The sequence below is a fragment of the Pseudorasbora parva genome, chromosome 11 (assembly GCF_024679245.1).
Source record: "Pseudorasbora parva isolate DD20220531a chromosome 11, ASM2467924v1, whole genome shotgun sequence".
Taxonomy (NCBI): Eukaryota; Metazoa; Chordata; class Actinopteri; order Cypriniformes; family Gobionidae; genus Pseudorasbora; species Pseudorasbora parva.
Genome location: NC_090182.1, coordinates 5,122,514 through 5,142,195, shown reverse-complemented (window position 1 = coordinate 5,142,195; position 19,682 = coordinate 5,122,514). Strand labels below are relative to the sequence as shown.

At 39.2% G+C, this 19,682-nt stretch overlaps 1 protein-coding gene across 4 annotated transcripts in view; it reads right to left on the bottom strand.

The window, feature by feature from the left end:
* Positions 1–19,682, bottom strand: part of pls3 (plastin 3 (T isoform)) — a 66,985-nt gene that overhangs the window by 19,858 nt on the left and 27,445 nt on the right. For all 4 annotated transcript variants that reach the window (XM_067456850.1, XM_067456849.1, XM_067456852.1 and 1 more), the window contains exons 3-8: positions 7,135–7,298; positions 4,937–5,066; positions 3,867–3,999; positions 3,695–3,776; positions 3,408–3,573; positions 1,847–1,989 (exon numbers count right to left, since the gene is read on the bottom strand). In XM_067456850.1, coding sequence (XP_067312951.1) covers positions 1,847–1,989; positions 3,408–3,573; positions 3,695–3,776; positions 3,867–3,999; positions 4,937–5,066; positions 7,135–7,298 — 818 coding nt within the window. The remainder of the gene's footprint in view (positions 1–1,846; positions 1,990–3,407; positions 3,574–3,694; positions 3,777–3,866; positions 4,000–4,936; positions 5,067–7,134; positions 7,299–19,682) is intronic.

Below are 19,682 nucleotides of genomic sequence, written 5' to 3'. Positions count from 1 at the left end.
TTTATATGTTTTCCATGGAGATATTTTATACATTTCCTCCCGTAAATATATCAAAAATGTATTATTATTAGTAGTAATATGCATTGCTATGGACTTCATTTGGACATCTTTAAAGGAGATTTTCTCAATATTTAGATTTTTTTGCACCCTCAGATTCCAGATTTTCAAACCTCGGTCCTATCCTAGCAAACCACACATCAATGGAAACCTTATGACTAGTTTTGTGGTCCAGGGTGACATATTTATCATTTAAAATCATTGCATATAATAAAAAGAGCTAGATGTTCACAATTTCTGCGTGGTTTCTTGTGGAAAAACTCCACGCCGAGTGTTATATGCAGAATGTTATGATGCTATGTAGTCAAAAGAGCCCATTGCCATAGAGCCCATTCCCAAGTCCCAATAATATCTATGTATGTCTCAGAATTTGCATGGAAATGTAATGACACACCTCTTCTATATAAGCCAAAATTCAGGCATAATTCATACCAGTCCTAGCAAAATAAACACCGCTAATGACAACCACTTTATCTGTGGCTGTTTATCCTGGCTCCTTTAATAAGGAGGACATTGTATATCAGTTATCTGGATAGAGAATAAAAGCCCTGATATTAGAGTGGTTATGCATTCAAAATTTACAATATAAGATCACAGAGCAACTTTAAAGTAGCACTGGGTAACTTTTGCCCTCGGGGTCCCCTACAGTTGGGAAAAAATAATGTCCTCAACTACTGTCGTAAGCTCTGTCATCCTACATCAGGGGATGCCATCGCGCGTGCATTTGTTGACATGACAGCCCTGATAGCCCTGAGCTAGTGATGCGCGGGTCGTCTCATAACCCGCGGACCCCGTATGTCTATTTAATGGTCGCGGGTGCGGGGCGGGTTGTAAAAATATATACAGTGGTGCGGGGCGGGCCAAATAACTTCATAAAAGCGTCCCGCGGGTCGGTGCAGCACTAACAGTTCCCCTGAACACTGCAGGAGGAGTTCACATGCAGCTGTTCTTCTGGCGGCGCGTGTGAAATGTCTTCATCCCAGGTACAGTCAGTGGCATATGTTTCAGCAGGTCATATGAATATCATTTCATGGGTTTTATTTTTTTCAAACGCCAAATAATCGCGATGCTCACGTTTACAAGCCAGCGTCATTACAGTAGTCTATTGGTTACCGTTTTACAGAATCTATATGATACTTCAGTTCAATGTTTGAGTGGTCGGTAATCACCGTAACAAGCAGGACAGCATCGGTCGGGCACGCCTCCTTCAGCTCACGCCGACGAGCAAACGCTGGTCACATGTTGATCCTCGTCCTGCCTTTAATCCCATCACTTTTTCGTTTCCTCTTATTGCTTTCCTCCAACAAAACCTTTTCTTTCTTATTTGTCTCTGCTGCTTCGGACATGACTATATTATCCGACGAACAAAGTTGGGCTCGCACGTCCGAATGTAAGGAAGTGTGTGTGTTGGTGGAAGTGACGTATATGCCGTAAAGCAGTCGGATTTTGTAGTTCTTTTGGTTCTCGGGTTACTACCCGAAACCCGAAGTTTAAAAGTACGATTAAAAACGATACAGACCCCGTCAGGCTATGGCAGACGTGTCATTCAACCTATTGTAGGTCGATTTATCATCACAAGAGTCTTGAAAATATATTATGAAGGTTGAAAAGTTACCTAGTGCTGATTTAATACTTTGCAACTAAATTAATATAAAAGATAGACAGGACTGTAACCACAATTCTCACGCTGAACATCCTCATGAAAACAGCACGGGCAGCGATCTGATCCTTCATCAGCATACAGACACAAACACATGCAGAGTATAGTAATGGACACATTAATGCTGACCTTTATGTCATGGCTGAAGTTGTTGATCTTGCTCCAGCCGGCATTCTCCAGGTGGAAGTTAGCCCAGCGGAGCAACAGTTCCTCTGGAGACAGTTTCATCAGATCCTCAAGTGTCTCTCCATCCCTCAACAGTGCAGCAAGAGCTGAAGAGAAAGAACACAGTGACATTAAACCACTGACGGTTTCATTCAGACAGCTCTAGTTAAGCTTTCAGGAAGCCTATTCGCTTCATTGCAAACTGACCATGCCCTTTCCACGACCTAATAGTACACCACAACTCATTTTTCTGTCTGAGGTTTCTCTAGTGCAGGGATGGACCACACTCATGTCCTGGACTGTCTAATGTCATCCCTAATCAAAACACCTGCCTGACATTTTTAAGCAATCCTCAAGATTTACGTTAGATTATTAGAGATGGAGTTAAAATCTGCAGGACCGGAGTTGCCATCCCCGCTCTGTTGTATTCTGTAGGTGCCCACACTTTTCCAACACATTCAAGTAGGTAAACCTATAACTTTAAAAACAATACACTATCAGAAAAATACAGGCCAGATTTTATTAACTTCTTCATTTGTTTTCAACCAGGTCTCTTACGTTCACAGAACAAATTTCTAAGCAACAGCCAGGCTTTAAAAGCAGCCTCCAGATCACGTGTCCTCATTCTGCAGGACATGACTACACATTAAATGACCAAATCCTTTTATCTACCTTCTTCTCACTGTGCATTACAGGAACTATACTCCACTGGTCTGAACAGGTAGATCTTTCAGGGCATCTCAGAGGGGAGAGATGTCAAAGTCCTATTAACTAACCACAGGAGTACCTCAGGGTTCAGTGCTAGGTCCGTTTCATTTCTTGTTTTAAACAATGTTCCTGGTACCTACCATACTTTCACATGGATTTTCTGATACTGCTACCCTAAGGACACACAGCTCTAGTAAGTCCTTGAACAGGTCTCAGCCTACATAGCAAACATTGGTGTGAATGAAGGATCTCCCCCCACAATTCACCACAAAAACACTCGTTAGCTATGCTCGTAAATAATAGCACCATCTTTAGACTGGATGACTGCTGTGCTCTTCTTTCCAAACCTCTGGAAACAATCCAGTAGGTCTGTTGGTCTGTAACCCAATGAGAACCCAAAAGAAAGTGCATCTTACACTTTTCTTTCTCACTTTTACAGTTGTTGCCCGCTGTTCAGAATCTCAGTCCTGCTTTGTGACTAATCATTCCTGGCTGTGTGAAAAGCGATTTTATGTAATTAAATAACTTGTTTATGGATCCATTTTCCATGATTCTCGTTCATTATGAAGAAGGTTCATCTGAGGCTAGATAACTCTCTCTATAGATCTGTTAACAGAGCTTTTGGGACAGACCTAAACTCCCTTAGGTTCAATTTGGGAGAAAACAAACAGTCCACCACAACAGTCAGTCGGGTTAACATTTAACTATAAAAGAGACGCTATATCTGTTTGTCAGGATTCCTGGATGTTGTCATCAGCTGTGCCAATGCCATCACTGTTTGGACTAGATTGTATTTGTGCAACAGACACACACGTACCCTCGTTTCTGCTCAGCTCAATGTCAGCAAACAGTCCGATCTTAATGATCTGCCACAAAAGGCCCAAAACCAGATGAGGTTTGCCTTCCCGAAGGTCCAGAGCTCCGATGTTGACCACGTGACAGCCAATAGCAGAGGCGGAGTTAAGAGCCAGGTTAAGATTCTCCTGCAATACAGAAGCAATGACCTCTGTGACACCTAAAATCTCACATGCGCTTCAATACAGTCGAAAAAAAATATTTCAAGTAATATTTTCAAGTATACTCTTCAAGTGGAGAAAACCAAACCTGTATTGTGAATGGTGTTAGTTTCTTCTTGTTAATGGTCCTCTCATCAATAGTATCAGGTACTGACAGGTTGATCATTTTACTGGAAGGAAACAATGACATATGCAATGAGGAGGTTTCTTTTATTATATAAAATAATTAGGTAAGACGTTGAGGAGTGTGTCCGACTTACCACAGCACAATACCGTCACCTACAGCCTTGAAGAGAGAATCTGTATTTGGGTTCATGGGCAGCACATGTTTACAGTCAGGGTCCTTTTCCAGCGCTGTGTTGATCCAGTTCACAAAAGCAAACCTCTCCTCCTCTGGAAAAAGACACAGAAAACAACATCACATACAATTAACCACTGAAAACATATTGGCTGCACTGTTTTACAGTACATGTACTTACAGTGTACTTACCTAAGAAGGTACTGGGTAATATAAGGTAACTAAGGTTAAGGTTAGGTTTATTGGAATTACTATAATAAGTACAAAGTATGTACATGGGGACTCTAAAGTAAAGTGCTACCAACAAAAAAACACCAAAAAGTACATGGTACCATTATAATGTTATGGGATTTAGGACCTGATATTACCATGACATTGTTTTAAGTACCTTAGAGTAGCATTTTTATCTTAAAATACATACAAAGTCATCTGATGCCATTACTTTACCTTGGTTCTGCCGCAGTTCTACATTACAAGCCAGGGGGGAGTGGTGCAAAAGTAATTGTAGCAAAAGGAAACGGGGTTGTCTAAAGCTGGGTGCACACTGCGATTTTGCCCACGATTTGGCCATCTAAGGTAAATTTTGCAAATCCTAAAAGATTCCTCTGACCCTCGGCTAAAATCTGACATCTTTGATCGTTAGTTTGACATGTTCAGCCGATTAATGAGCGCTGCGATCAAATTTTACCGCAGACAAAAGTCTGGCAGTGTCAGAAGATTTGGCCAACGATCCTGCAGTGTGACTTCTCCTACGATGATCGTCAAATATCTCCGTTTTTCAAGACAAACTATGACCAAAACGAGAGTTTGAGAGTATTTGTAGTCTCCATTTCAGTCCTGCGTGTAATGCAGCTCACCGTCACCGAACGCGTCATTCATTGATGATATTAAACTCCAGATGAGATTTCTTGTGTGTGTCCGTCTTAAACGCGCCTTAACTATCGTACAGTCTGACATTAATGACAACTGAGATCTTACAGTGTGACACAGCGGCGATCATGTTCGTACAGTCTGACAAGCAACATTCTTTACCTGAGAAGGAGTGCTGTGTGCCTGCACTGGACAGCTCAGACGTGCCACCGATCGCCAAGATTCCCTCTTTCCTGTTGATGGCCTTCCGGAAGCTCTTTGCGATGTCACTGCTCTTTAGCTCCTGAAATACCTGTGCAGACACAAGAGGAGACCACAGAACTGATTGATTGCAGATTGCTCAAAACACATGGTGCAGAAACTGAAACCTGTAGCAGCTTTTATCCTGGGACTTTGTTCACAGTATAGTACTTTATTGCTTAAAAACACACCACCAAATCATCCACACATAAAAAAAAGATATATGTGTCACTAATGTAAACATACATTACCTCACAAGAGGTCCTTGAAACTAAACCGATGCAAATATTTTATGACGAGTGGCATTTGCGGGTAATAAAACCATGATTGTCAGTGCCAGCAGCTGCTCATAACCTCCTCACAGCAGTGCAAACAAACACAGGGCCATTCAATGGGATGACACGTCATTTAAGGGAAGCGTCAACTATCTCAATGAAACAGTTTTAGTTTTCTATAACAACATTTATTGACTGAAAAAAGGGTCTGGACTGCAGAATTATTCAACACGGACACAGAGCGACTATTACATTGTTACATACAAATTTGACATGCATAGAATTGAGCTATTTTAGATAAATGCTGTTCTTATGAACTTTCTATTAAATCAAAAACTCTATAATATTATATATATTATATAATATTATAGTTTTTGATTTAATAGAAAGTTAATATTAAACTTTCTTATATATATATATATTATATTCTTATATATAATATTAAATATATATATTAAATATATATATATATATATATATATATATATATATATATATATATATATATATATATATATATATATATATATATATATATATTGACAAATGAACTATTATTAATAAATGAGCACCAATAATAATTGAGCATCAAATCAGCATATTACAATGATTTCTGAAGGATCATGTGACGGAAGAGTAATGATGCAGAATATTCAACTTTGTATCACATTAATAAATTATATTTTTAAATATATATTCAAATAGAAAACAGTTATTTTAAATTGTAATTATATTTCACAATATTACCGTTGTTACTCTATTGATCAAGCCTGGATGAGTATAAGAAACTAGGGGTGATCTGATATGAAAATTATGGCCGATACGATAACCGATAATTGAAAGCTGATAACCAATATATTGGCCGATAAATCTAAAACCCACATTTTTGTAATATTTTTGAAAGCCTGATTACAAAAACAGAAGTCTCACCATTAAAAGCCAAGCCCACAGTTATGTTCTCATTATAATTTTATGTATCCTATATGACAGACTTGTTGCACTGAACTGTATTTTTAGTTATACCAATCATATATTTCAAGCAATTCATAACCATCATGATGAACAGTGCACATTTGAAGGAAATAATCCATTATTTATCGTCTGTAATATACCGGACAAATTTTCATATCAGGCCGATACCGATATATCGTGCATCTGTATATGAAACATTACAAATCTGAATTATTCCAAACGTTTCAGCATTAGTGACCATTTTTGGCCTATATCACAACTCTTCCCAACCAGCCTGCACAGTTTAAGGTATCATGTCTGCAATACATGGGATGAGATCCACAAACAGTGTTTAATACTTTATATTACACCATTTGTTAAGTACCACTAATTACTAAAAATGATGAAATGGTGAACGGGCCATCTGGATTGAGCACTGAAATGCTAATCTCAAAAGTACAATGTATTGTCTATTGTCCATATATGCCAAAAGCTCCTGCTGAATATGCAAATCAGGGATTTAAAGCTGTAAATACCATGTTTTTTAGGTTTCAAATTCAATTCCTAACCAAACAACATCGCATAGCGCTCTTAAACCATCTAGTTTACGAAACCGTTTCACTGCACTTCACTCTAAAAGATGTATCTTGCATCCATCCATTAAAATCGCATGCTTGCACAATACATTATCCGAACAGCATATGTTATCATGTAAGTGGTTTTTTTTTAACGACAATAGCATTTGATTTGCAAATGAAGCCTGAACAAAGCATTGATTCACTGGATTACATTTTATTTTCCAAAGAACTACAATGAAAGTTTATGTGTAGTTATGATACGTATGTAGAGATTTATAATATTTTTGGAAATTAAATAATGAGAGCAGACACTTACAGACACAAACTCTTCGAAGCTGATCTTGTTGTCCTTGTCTTTGTCCCCATCTTCCATCAGTTTCTGGATGATCTCTCTGACTTTGTACCCTGGCAGTGGCAGATTGGCCTCTTTGAACAGTTCATGGAGCTCATGGTCACAGATAAAGCCATTGCCGTTCAAATCTATGGAGAGAAATGAAAATGATTGGTTTGGCGTCAACATCTTGCCTCTACCCAACAAACATAAAACAGCTTAAAAATATTAAGAAACCAAAACTGTGAGGACATGCACTTGAAATAAGCCAAAATTAGCAGAAGCAAAATGCAGAAAAACTGTATTTTACTGCATATGCATGCAAAATACAAAGTTTTGGAAATGTGAAACCATCGCTCGGGTAGGTTAAGCAGTCTAAAATGTCAATTTAACATTTTAATATGAAAACAGATGCATTAAAAATACACTAAAATGCAATTTATACTCATAGAATTTATGCTTACGACTAAACATTTTTACTGAGCTTCAAGCAAAGCATTCTGGTATTTTCTTATCCGCAATAAAGACACGCAACATGACCTTAGATTCTGGCCAGAAAGAGGTATATTGCTATTTGCCAACTATTTGGAAATGGAGCCTGCTTGTTTAGCCAAACGCTGGCTCACTGGGCTTGAAAGAGAGCTGTTGTGTTATGGGATCTTTTTAACAACTGCTATCTGTCTAAATACTAAAACAGAATAAACACCATTAGAAGAGAAGAGCCATCAAGAACTGTCAGCCACTGGGGGTTTCTATGAGCATTACAATAGCAGGACATGGGCAGCAATTTAGGCTGCAATGTTCTACCCAGTCTGATGAAGAAATCAGATAAATGGGGAAATGCAGTCTGAAGCACATTCTTTTCAAGGACCATTAAAAATAAAAATCACAATTCCACAAACTTCAAAACCCAGACCTATACGCCGAAGTCTAAGATTACAAATCACAGCATGTTCTTTAAAATGATCATGAGAAACAAAATGTTCCTTGATCTTTCGACACATAAGGGGTTATTGTAGTATAAAAACAAAACTCATTAAAGCTGCGAGCAGCGATGACGGGCCCAAGCCGGGGGCACCGCCACCCCGGTGGCATCAGCTGAACTGTGCGCAGAAGGCCAATAGGCATTTAATATGGGAAAAAATAAAAGGACTATGTCAAAGTCATTTGAATTCACCTCATTAACTGCAGAAACTGGTGCTGCTATGACCAGGAACCACAACAGTCACATCTATGAGATCAATTACATTTTATTCACTAATTTTATGTCAGATGATGTCAAATGTCAATTTCAAAATGAGTGCAGAACACTGTCCAAATGCTGAAGTTGTATTATCCTTACACTTCTCTTTGTGTTTTTGACCTACCGTAGCTTCTGTTTGTTCACCAGTCTTATGCAGTAAAAAGCATGCATGTTTTTATTTTAATATGTGTGGCATTCAATATTTTTAAAAATATAAATAAATAAATAAATCTAAATCACAGAATCCACAAAAATGATTTTAATATCAGTGTCAGGTAAGAGTAATATACATGCACAATTTTGTAAGTCCAGAAGGCCTGTATATTTTTTAAAGATATGTTATATTTTGTGTGGTTTTTTAAACTTATTTTTCACATCAAAGTGATAGCTATTTGTGATAGCCTATGATATAAAAGCGTTAAATTATGACAATCAAGAGACAAGGTGACACACACACACACACACACACACACACACACACACACACACACACACACAGAGTGAGAGAGACCCACCACACACACACACACTCACGCACACACACACACACACACACACACACACACACACACACACACACACACACATACACACACACACACACACATACACACACACACACACACACACACACACACACACACACACACAGAGTGAGAGAGACCCCCCCCCATCACACACACACACACTCACGCACACACACACGCACACACACACACACACAGAGTGAGCCTGAGAGAGTGGGGGGGGGGTAAGGACAGACAGAAAGAGAGAGGCATAGACTGATTCCGATTGAACAAGGTTTGAAACAAAAAATTAAATTTACATTCTCAAAAGAACTCATTCTGTGTGATTTATAAGCTTTTGTACCCATTGGGACCTCAATTTAGGTGACACGAGTCCCCATGAGTCTGTGTGCATTCAGGTTGAAGTCCCCACCAGGCTAGAAAAACATGAATATTGAACAAGATTTTAAACAAAAAATAATAATAAAATCTAAATGGTCGGAGAAAATTATTTGAAAAAGAAACTCAAATGTGTTTTTTTTATGTTAGTATTTTAGTTTTAAGAATTAATCTTCAAATACAAAATGTTAAAGAAAACCAATATATTGATAAAAAAAAATACAAAAAGTACATTCATTTTTATTCTTTCTGTGTTTGGTGACTATAGATAAAACTAGCCAAGTGTTTTATTTTTCTACATTTTTCTCAAAGACTTATCCAGCCGTGTTCATAAATAAGGCTATACCCCCACCTTCTTTGTATTAACACAATTATTAAACTAATTATATAAAAAATATTGTCAATGCCTGTCAAATCTTCAGTGTCCTTTGTTTCATGTTGACCGAGTTGACTTTAGTATTTATCTAAAGGTCTTTTTATATTTGTATTTTCACAATTACGAAACTAATTATATAAAACGATATTGTCAATGCTCTACAAATTAACTGGTTCCATACTTTTTCCATTTTTTTATTCAAATCCAGAAATATATATATATATATATTTATCCTTTAATGCTGGCCAAAGCACACAGCAATAAAAGAGCTAATCTTTTCCTCATCAAAATGCAACTGGCACCCATCCCCCATCAGACACACACACACACACACACACACACACACACACAGTCAGAGTCACATGTCTGGTCTCTGGTGTGCTATCTTTCTGGGGACTCACCATAGACTTAATGGTTTTTATACCGTACAAACCATATATTCTGTCCTCCTACACTGCTCCTACCCTAAACCTACCCATCACACAAAACTTTCTGCATTTTCACATTTTCAAAAGAACTCATTCTGTCTGATTTATAAGCTTTTGTACCCATTGGTAAGTCCCCATGAGTCTTTGTGCATTCAGGTTTAAGTCCCCACCAGGCTAAAAAAACATTCACACATACACACACACACACACACACACACACACACACACAGAGGCAAGGTTTTTTTCTTGAAAACTTATACAATATTGCCCTCTACTGGTCATTTAAATGAGAGCATAAGTGTTGAGAAAAAAAAAGAAAAAAAAAACTGTGATTATATAGAATAACCAGCAGGTGGGAGTATAGCCTTATTTATGAACCAGGCACTGGTGTGCTTATTTTGTGTTTTTTAGGCTTTTGCTACGGGAACACCGTTTGAGATATCCAATAACCATTCGCATTTTAGCATCTTCTGTATATTTACTTCATGTTGTCCGAGTTTGGAGGAGATTGAATGAATTGCTTTTGAGGAGAAGGTAAAAACTCAGAGCTCGCTTTCAACTTTTTCTCATTTTCAAACCAGATTATCTAACTTCCTGTTGGTCAGAGCTAATGACAGTAAATTAGAAAGTTGTCCGGCTCGAAAAGTACAATATATATACCGAGTTTGGTGAATGTAGATAAAACTAACCCCCCACTTTGGACAAAAGATGGCGCTATTGAGCCCCTCTACCACGCCCGTTTCTGAATCTTTGCTTGCATCTTCTGGACAGCATGTCAGATGTGTGTGTTGAGTTTCATGCAATTTCAAGCATGCTAAGAGTCTCAAAAACACATAAAAAGATTATTAGACTTTGACACGTTGCCATGACAACAGTATTTCAAGAATCAGGAATCCATTCATATGTCTATATCTGCCATGTTTTGACATTAAACTGATGAAGTTTGAAGTGAATCGGGTGAAAATAAGATGGGGATTTAAAGCAATTTTGAAAGTGACACACTTCCTGCTGCCAGTTGGTGGCGCTATAACTTTGACTCACAAAAGTCATATCCATGTGATCGGCCTCCTACAACGAACACACATCTGAAGTTTCATCAAAATGAATTAATGTATGCAGAAGTTATAACACACTTCCTGTTTCCCTTTTCTCGCCATAAATTCGTCTCTTCGCCACGGCCAAACCGTTTGAGATATCAAAAAGTTGCTCGCAATTTGGCATCCTCAGTGTGTTGACTTCACGCTGACCGAGTTTGGTGCTGATCGGGTCAATCGTCTAGGAGGAGTATCGCAAATTCCACAGCATGCGTTCCACAGCATGCGTTCAACAACCCCTAATAGCTCACTTCCTGTTGGGCTGACGCATAACTTAGAGCACGAAAGTTGTTCGGCCCGATGAGCTCTATATGTGTACCGAGTTTCATATATGTACGTGCAAGTCGGTTTGATTTATAGACCACGTTTTCAGAGCCCACTTTAGGGGGCGCTGTCGAGCCCCCCTGCCACGCCCGGGTCCCAGCCTCAGCCCGGCCCTGATGGCCGCGCATTCTGATGCGTGTGCAAAGTTTCAAGAGTTTTCGAGCACGGGAAGGGCCCCAAAAATGCCCAAATAGTCGCGTAAAAAAATAATAATAAATAATAATAACAAATTAAAGCTGCGAGCAGCGATGACGGGCCCAAGCCGGTGGCACCGCCACCCCGGTGGCATCAACTTAACTGTGCGCAGTAGGCCAATAGGCATTTAATATGGGAAAAATAAATAAAGGGACTATGTCAAAGTCATTTAAATTCACCTCATTAACTGCAGCAACTGGTGCTGCTATGACCAGGAACCACAACAGTCACATCTATGAGATCAATTACATTTTATTCATTAATTTTATGTCAGATGATGTCAAATGTCAATTTCAAAATGAGTGCAGAATACTGTCCAAATGCTGATGTTGTATTATCCTTACACTTCTCTTAAAAATAAATTAAGCCAAATCACAGAGACCGCAACAATGATTTTAATATCAGTGTCAGGGAAGAGTAATATGTGTGCATAAAATTTATGGAAGTTTATTATAAACAGCCACTTTTATAAATTAATGTGAAATTAAATTTTTTAATCCATTTGAATTCTATCAATAAATAATTAGTTTAAAGAGGTGTTTTTATTGTTTTTTTTATTATTTTTCACAATAAAGTGATAGATATTTGTGATAGCCTATGATATGAAAGGGTTAAATTATTAAAAAAACAAGAGACAAGGTGACACACAGAGTGAGAGAGACCCCCTTCACACACACACACACACACACACACACACACACACACACACACACACACACACACACACACACACACACACACAGTGATCCTGAGGGGGGGGGGGGAACTAATTATATAAAACAATATTGTCAATGACCTACAAATACACTGGTTTTATACATTTATTTTTTTTATTCAAACCCAGAATAATATGTTTAATCCTTTAATGCAGGCCAAAGCACAGCATTGAGAGGTAATTGTTTTAGACAGAAGAGTGGCTCACACACACACACACACACACACACACACACACACACACACACACACACACACACACACACACACACACACACACACACTCTAGAAATCAGTGACACGTGTCCCCATGAGTCTGTGTGCATTCAGGTTGAAGTCCCCACCAGGCTAGAAAAAAGAACACACACACACACACACACACACACACACACACACACACACACACACACACACACACACACACACACACACACACAAGTAATGCTAAAGTATGCTGCAGGCAACTCTTATCAGTTCAGCCCATCCACCCCCACACACACACACACACACACACTGTAGAAATCAGTGACACGTGTCCCCATGAGTCTGTGTGCATTCAGGTTGAAGTCCCCACCAGGCTAGAAAAAAGAACACGAACACACACACACACACACACACACACACACACACACACACACTAGTAATGCTAAAGTATCCAGCAGGCAACTCTTATCAGTTCAGCCCATCCACCCATTTTTATGCTGTACAAACCATATTCTGTCCTCCTACACTGCTCCTACCCCTAAACCTACCCATCACACAAAACTTTCTGCATTTTCACATTTTCAAAAGAACTCATTCTGTCTGATTTATAAGCTTTTGTACCCATTGGGAAGCCCCCATGAGTCTGTGTGCATTCAGGTTTAAGTCCCCAGCAGGCTAGAAAAGCATTCTCACACACACACAGAGGCAAGGTTTTTTGCTTGAAAACTTATACAATATTGCCCTCTACTGGTCATTTAAGTGAGAGCATAAGTGTTGAAAAAAAAAAAAAAAAAAAAACTGTGATTATATAGAATAACCAGCAGGTGGGAGTATAGCCTTATTTATGAACCAGGCACTTGTGTGCTTACTTTGTCTTTTTTAGGCTTTTACTAAGGGAACACCGTTTGAGATATCCAATAACCGTTCGCATTTTAGCATCTTCTGTATATTTACTTCATGTTGTCCGAGTTTGGAGGAGATTGAATGAATCGCTTTTGAGGAGAAGGTAAAAACTCAGAGTTCGCTTTCGACTTCTTGTTATCTTCCAACCAAATTATCTGACTTCCTGTTGGTCAGAGCTAATGACTGTAAATTAGAAAGTTGTCCGGCTCAAAATGTACAATATATATACCGAGTTTGGTGAATTTAGATAAAACTAACCCCCCCGCTTTGGACAAAAGATGGCGCTACTGAGCCCCTCTACCACGCCCGTTTCTGAATCTTTGCTTGCATCTTCTGGACAGCATGTCTGATGTGTGTGTTGAGTTTCATGCAATTTCAAGCATGTGAAGAGTCTCAAAAACACCAAAAAAGATTATTAGACTTTGACACGTTGCCATGACAACAGTTTTTCTAGAATCAGGAATCCATTCATATGTCTATATCTGCCATGTTTTGACATAATACTGATGAAGTTTGAAGTAAATCGGGTGAAAATAAGATGGGGATTTAAAGCAATTTTGAAAGGGACACACTTCCTGCTGCCAGTTGGTGGCGCTATAACTTTGTCTCACAAATGTCATATCCATGTGATCGTCCTCTTACAACGAACACACAGCTGAAGTTTCATCAAAATGAATTAATGTATGCAAAAGTTATAACTCACTTCCTGTTTCCTTTTTCTCGCCATAAATTCGTCTCTTCGCCACGGCCTAACCGTTTGAGATATCAAAAAGTTGCTCGCAATTTGGCATCCTCAGTGTCTTGACTTCATGCTGACCGAGTTTGGTGCTGATCGGGTCAATTTTCTAGGAGGAGTATCGCAAATTCCAGAGCATGCGTTTTCCGAACAACCCATAATAGCTCACTTCCTGTTGGGCTGACGCATAAGTTAGAGCACGAAAGTTATTCGGCCCGATGAGCTCTATATGTGTACCGAGTTTCATATATGTACGTGCAAGTGTGTTTGATTTATAGACCCTGTTTTCAGAGCCCACTTTAGGGGGCGCTGTCGAGCCCCCCTGCCACGCCCGGGTCCCAGCCTCAGCCCGGCCCTGATGGCCGCGCATTCTGATGCGTGTGCAAAGTTTCAAGAGTTTTCGAGCATGGGAAAGGCCCCAAAAATGCCCAAATAGTCGGTAAAAAAAATAATAATAAATTAAAGCTGCGAGCAGCGATGACAGGCCCAAGCCGGTGGCACCGCCACCCCGGTGGCATCAGCTTACCTGTGCACAGCAGGCCAATAGGCATTTAATATGGGAAAAAATAAATAAAGGGACTATGTCAAAGTCATTTGAATTCACCTCATTAACTGCAGCAACTGGTGCTGCTATGACCAGTAACCACAACAGTCATATCTCTGAGATCAATTACATTTTATTCATTAATTTTATGTCAGATGATGTCAAATGTCAATTTCAAAATGAGTGCAGAATACTGTCCAAATGCTGAAATTGTATTATCCTTACACTTCTCTTTATGTGTTTTTGACCTACTGTAGCTTGTGATTGTTCACCAGTCTTATGCTACAAAAAGCATGCTTGTTTTTTTTTTCAATATGTGTGGCATTCAATATTTTTTTTTAATATAAATTAATTAATTAATTAATTAAGCCAAATCACAGAGACCGCAACTATGATTTTAATATCAGTGTCAGGTAAGAGTAATATGCGTGCATATAATTTAAGGAAGTTTATTATAAACAGCCACTTTTATAAGATCATGTGAAATTTAATTTTTTTATCCATTTGAATTCTATCAATAAATAATTAGTTTAAAGAGGTGTCATACGTGATCTTTGCAAACACAGCACATGACCTTCTTTAAAGCCCATGTTACAGAAAACAATTAAAAGTATTAGGATATCACTTTCAATTATGTGCAAATGTATTTTTTGCAGCTCAAAATATTGTAAGTTCAGAAGACCAGTATTATATATATATAATACATTTTTTTAAACTTATTTTTCACAATAAAGTGATAGATATTGCTGATAGCAATTATGATATGAAAGGGTTAAATTATGAAAAAACAAGAGACAAGGTGACACAGACAGAGTGAGAGAGACCCCCTCCACACACACACACACACACACACACACACACACACACACACACACACACACACACACACACACACACACACACACACACACACACACACACACACACACACACACACACACACAGTGAGAGAGACCCCCTCCACACACACACACACACACACACACACACACACACACACACACACACACACACACACACACACACACACACACTGTAGAAATCAGTGACACCATGAGTCTGTGTGCATTCAGGTTGAAGTCCCCACCAGGCTAGAAAAAAGAACACACACACACACGCACACACACACACACACACACACACACACACAGTAGTAATGCTGAAGTATGCTGCAGGCAACTCTTATCAGTTAAGCCCATCCACCATCCCCCATCCGCAACACACACACCCACCCACAAACACACACACATACACACACACTCATGTCTGGTTCACTATCTTTCTGGGGACTCATAGACGTAATGGTTTTTATGCTGTACAAACCATATATTCTGTCCTCCTACACTGCTCCTGCCCCTAAACCTACCCATCACACAAAACTTTCTTCAAAAGAACTCATTCTGTATGATTTATTAGCTTTTGTACCCATTGGGAAGTCCCATGAGTCTGTGTACATTCAGGTTTAAGTCCCCACCAGACTAGAAAACCATTCTCACACACACACAGAGGCAAGTTTTTTTTGCTTGAAAACTTATACAATATTGCCCTCTACTGGTCATTTAAGGGAGAGCATAAGTGTTGAAAAAAAAACACAAAAAAAACAGTGTGATATATAGAATAACCAGCAGGTGGGAGTATAGCCTTATTTATGAACCAGGCACTTGTGTGCTTATTTTGTCTTTTTTAGGCTTTTGCTACGGGAACACCGTTTGAGATATCCAATAACCGTTCGCATTTTAGCATCTTCTGTATATTTACTTCATGTTGTCCGAGTTTGGAGGAGATTGAATGAATCGCTTTTGAGGACAAGGTAAAAACTCAGAGCTCGCTTTCGACTTCTTGTTATCTTCCAACCAAATTATCTGACTTCCTGTTGGTCAGAGCTAATGACTGTAAATTAGAAAGTTGTCCGGCTCGAAATGTACAATATATATACCGAGTTTGGTGAATGTAGATAAAACTAACCCCCCCGCTTTGGACAAAAGATGGCGCTACTGAGCCCCTCTACCACGCCCGTTTCTGAATCTTTGCTTGCATCTTCTGGACAGCATGTCTGATGTGTGTGTTGAGTTTCATGCAATTTCAAGCATGTGAAGAGTCTCAAAAACACCAAAAAAGATTATTAGACTTTGACACGTTGCCATGACAACAGTACTCTTATCAGTTCAGCCCATCCACCCCCCCACCCCCCACCCCCACACACACACACACACTGTAGAAATCAGTGACACGTGTCCCCATGAGTCTGTGTGCATTCAGGTTGAAGTCCCCACCAGGCTAGAAAAAAGAACACACACACACACACACACACACACACACACACACACACACACACACACACACACACACACACACACACACACACACACACACACACACACACACACACACACACACACACTAGTAATGCTAAAGTATCCAGCAGGCAACTCTTATCAGTTCAGCCCATCCACCCATTTTTATGCTGTACAAACCATATTCTGTCCTCCTACACTGCTCCTACCCCTAAACCTACCCATCACACAAAACTTTCTGCATTTTCACCTTTTCAAAAGAACTCATTCTGTCTGATTTATAAGCTTTTGTACCCATTGGGAAGCCCCCATGAGTCTGTGTGCATTCAGGTTTAAGTCCCCACCAGGCTAGAAAAGCATTCTCACACACACACAGAGGCAAGGTTTTTTGCTTGAAAACTTATACAATATTGCCCTCTACTGGTCATTTAAGTGAGAGCATAAGTGTTGAAAAAAAAACAAAAAAAAAAACTGTGATTATATAGAATAACCAGCAGGTGGGAGTATAGCCTTATTTATGAACCAGGCACTTGTGTGCTTATTTTGTCTTTTTTAGGCTTTTACTAAGGGAACACCGTTTGAGATATCCAATAACCGTTCGCATTTTAGCATCTTCTGTATATTTACTTCATGTTGTCCGAGTTTGGAGGAGATTGAATGAATCGCTTTTGAGGAGAAGGTAAAAACTCAGAGCTCGCTTTCGACTTCTTGTTATCTTCCAACCAAATTATCTGACTTCCTGTTGGTCAGAGCTAATGACTGTAAATTAGAAAGTTGTCCGGCTCGAAATGTACAATATATATACCGAGTTTGGTGAATGTAGATAAAACTAACCCCCCCGCTTTGGACAAAAGATGGCGCTACTGAGCCCCTCTACCACGCCCGTTTCTGAATCTTTGCTTGCATCTTCTGGACAGCATGTCTGATGTGTGTGTTGAGTTTCATGCAATTTCAAGCATGTGAAGAGTCTCAAAAACACCAAAAAAGATTATTAGACTTTGACACGTTGCCATGACAACAGTTTTTCTAGAATCAGGAATCCATTCATATGTCTATATCTGCCATGTTTTGACATAATACTGATGAAGTTTGAAGTAAATCGGGTGAAAATAAGATGGGGATTTAAAGCAATTTTGAAAGGGACACACTTCCTGCTGCCAGTTGGTGGCGCTATAACTTTGTCTCACAAAAGTCATATCCATGTGATCGTCCTCTTACAACGAACACACAGCTGAAGTTTCATCAAAATGAATTAATCTATGCAAAAGTTATAACTCACTTCCTGTTTCCTTTTTCTCGCCATAAATTCGTCTCTTCGCCACGGCCTAACCGTTTGAGATATCAAAAAGTTGCTCGCAATTTGGCATCCTCAGTGTCTTGACTTCATGCTGACTGAGTTTGGTGCTGATCGGGTCAATTTTCTAGGAGGAGTATCGCAAATTCCAGAGCATGCGTTTTCCGAACAACCCATAATAGCTCACTTCCTGTTGGGCTGACGCATAAGTTAGAGCACGAAAGTTATTCGGCCCGATGAGCTCTATATGTGTACCGAGTTTCATATATGTACGTGCAAGTGTGTTTGATTTATAGACCCTGTTTTCAGAGCCCACTTTAGGGGGCGCTGTCGAGCCCCCCTGCCACGCCCGGGTCCCAGCCTCAGCCCGGCCCTGATGGCCGCGCATTCTGATGCGTGTGCAAAGTTTCAAGAGTTTTCGAGCATGGGAAAGGCCCCAAAAATGCCCAAATAGTCGGTAAAAAAAATAATAATAAATTAAAGCTGCGAGCAGCGATGACGGGCCCAAGCCGGGGGCACCGCCACCCCGGTGGCATCAGCTTAACTGTGCACAGCAGGCAATAGGCATTTAATATGGGAAAAAATAAATAAAGGGACTATGTCAAAGTCATTTGAATTCACCTCATTAACTGCAGCAACTGGTGCTGCTATGACCAGGAACCACAACAGTCACATCTCTGAGATCAATTACATTTTATTCATTAATTTTATGTCAGATGATGTCAAATGTCAATTTCAAAATGAGTGCAGAACACTGTCCAAATGCTGAAGTTGTATTATCCTTACACTTCTCTTTATGTGTTTTTGACCTACCGTAGCTTGTGATTGTTCACCAATTTTATGCAGCAAAAAGCATGCTTGTTTTTATTTCAATATGTGTGGCATTCAATATTTTAAAAATAAATAAATAAAAAAAATAAAGCCAAATCACAGAAACCGCAAAAATTATTTTAATATCAGTGTCAGGTAGGAGGAATATGACTGCATACATTTTATGGAAGTGTATTATAAACAGCCACTTTTAAATGTTTAAATGTAATTAAATGTAAAATAACGATATCAAAGTCATCTGAATATGCCATATTTACTGGTCAAAGTCGACCTCTCTAAAACATGCAGCATGTTTTTATACCGCTGAGAATGTGCACGACAGGCAATATGCATTTAAACAGGAGAATATTTGAAAATTGCTCTAATATGCCACATGTATCACGGCAGCTGGTACCCCTATGACCACAAGCCACACCTATTATGAAATTTAAATATAGATTTTTTTTTT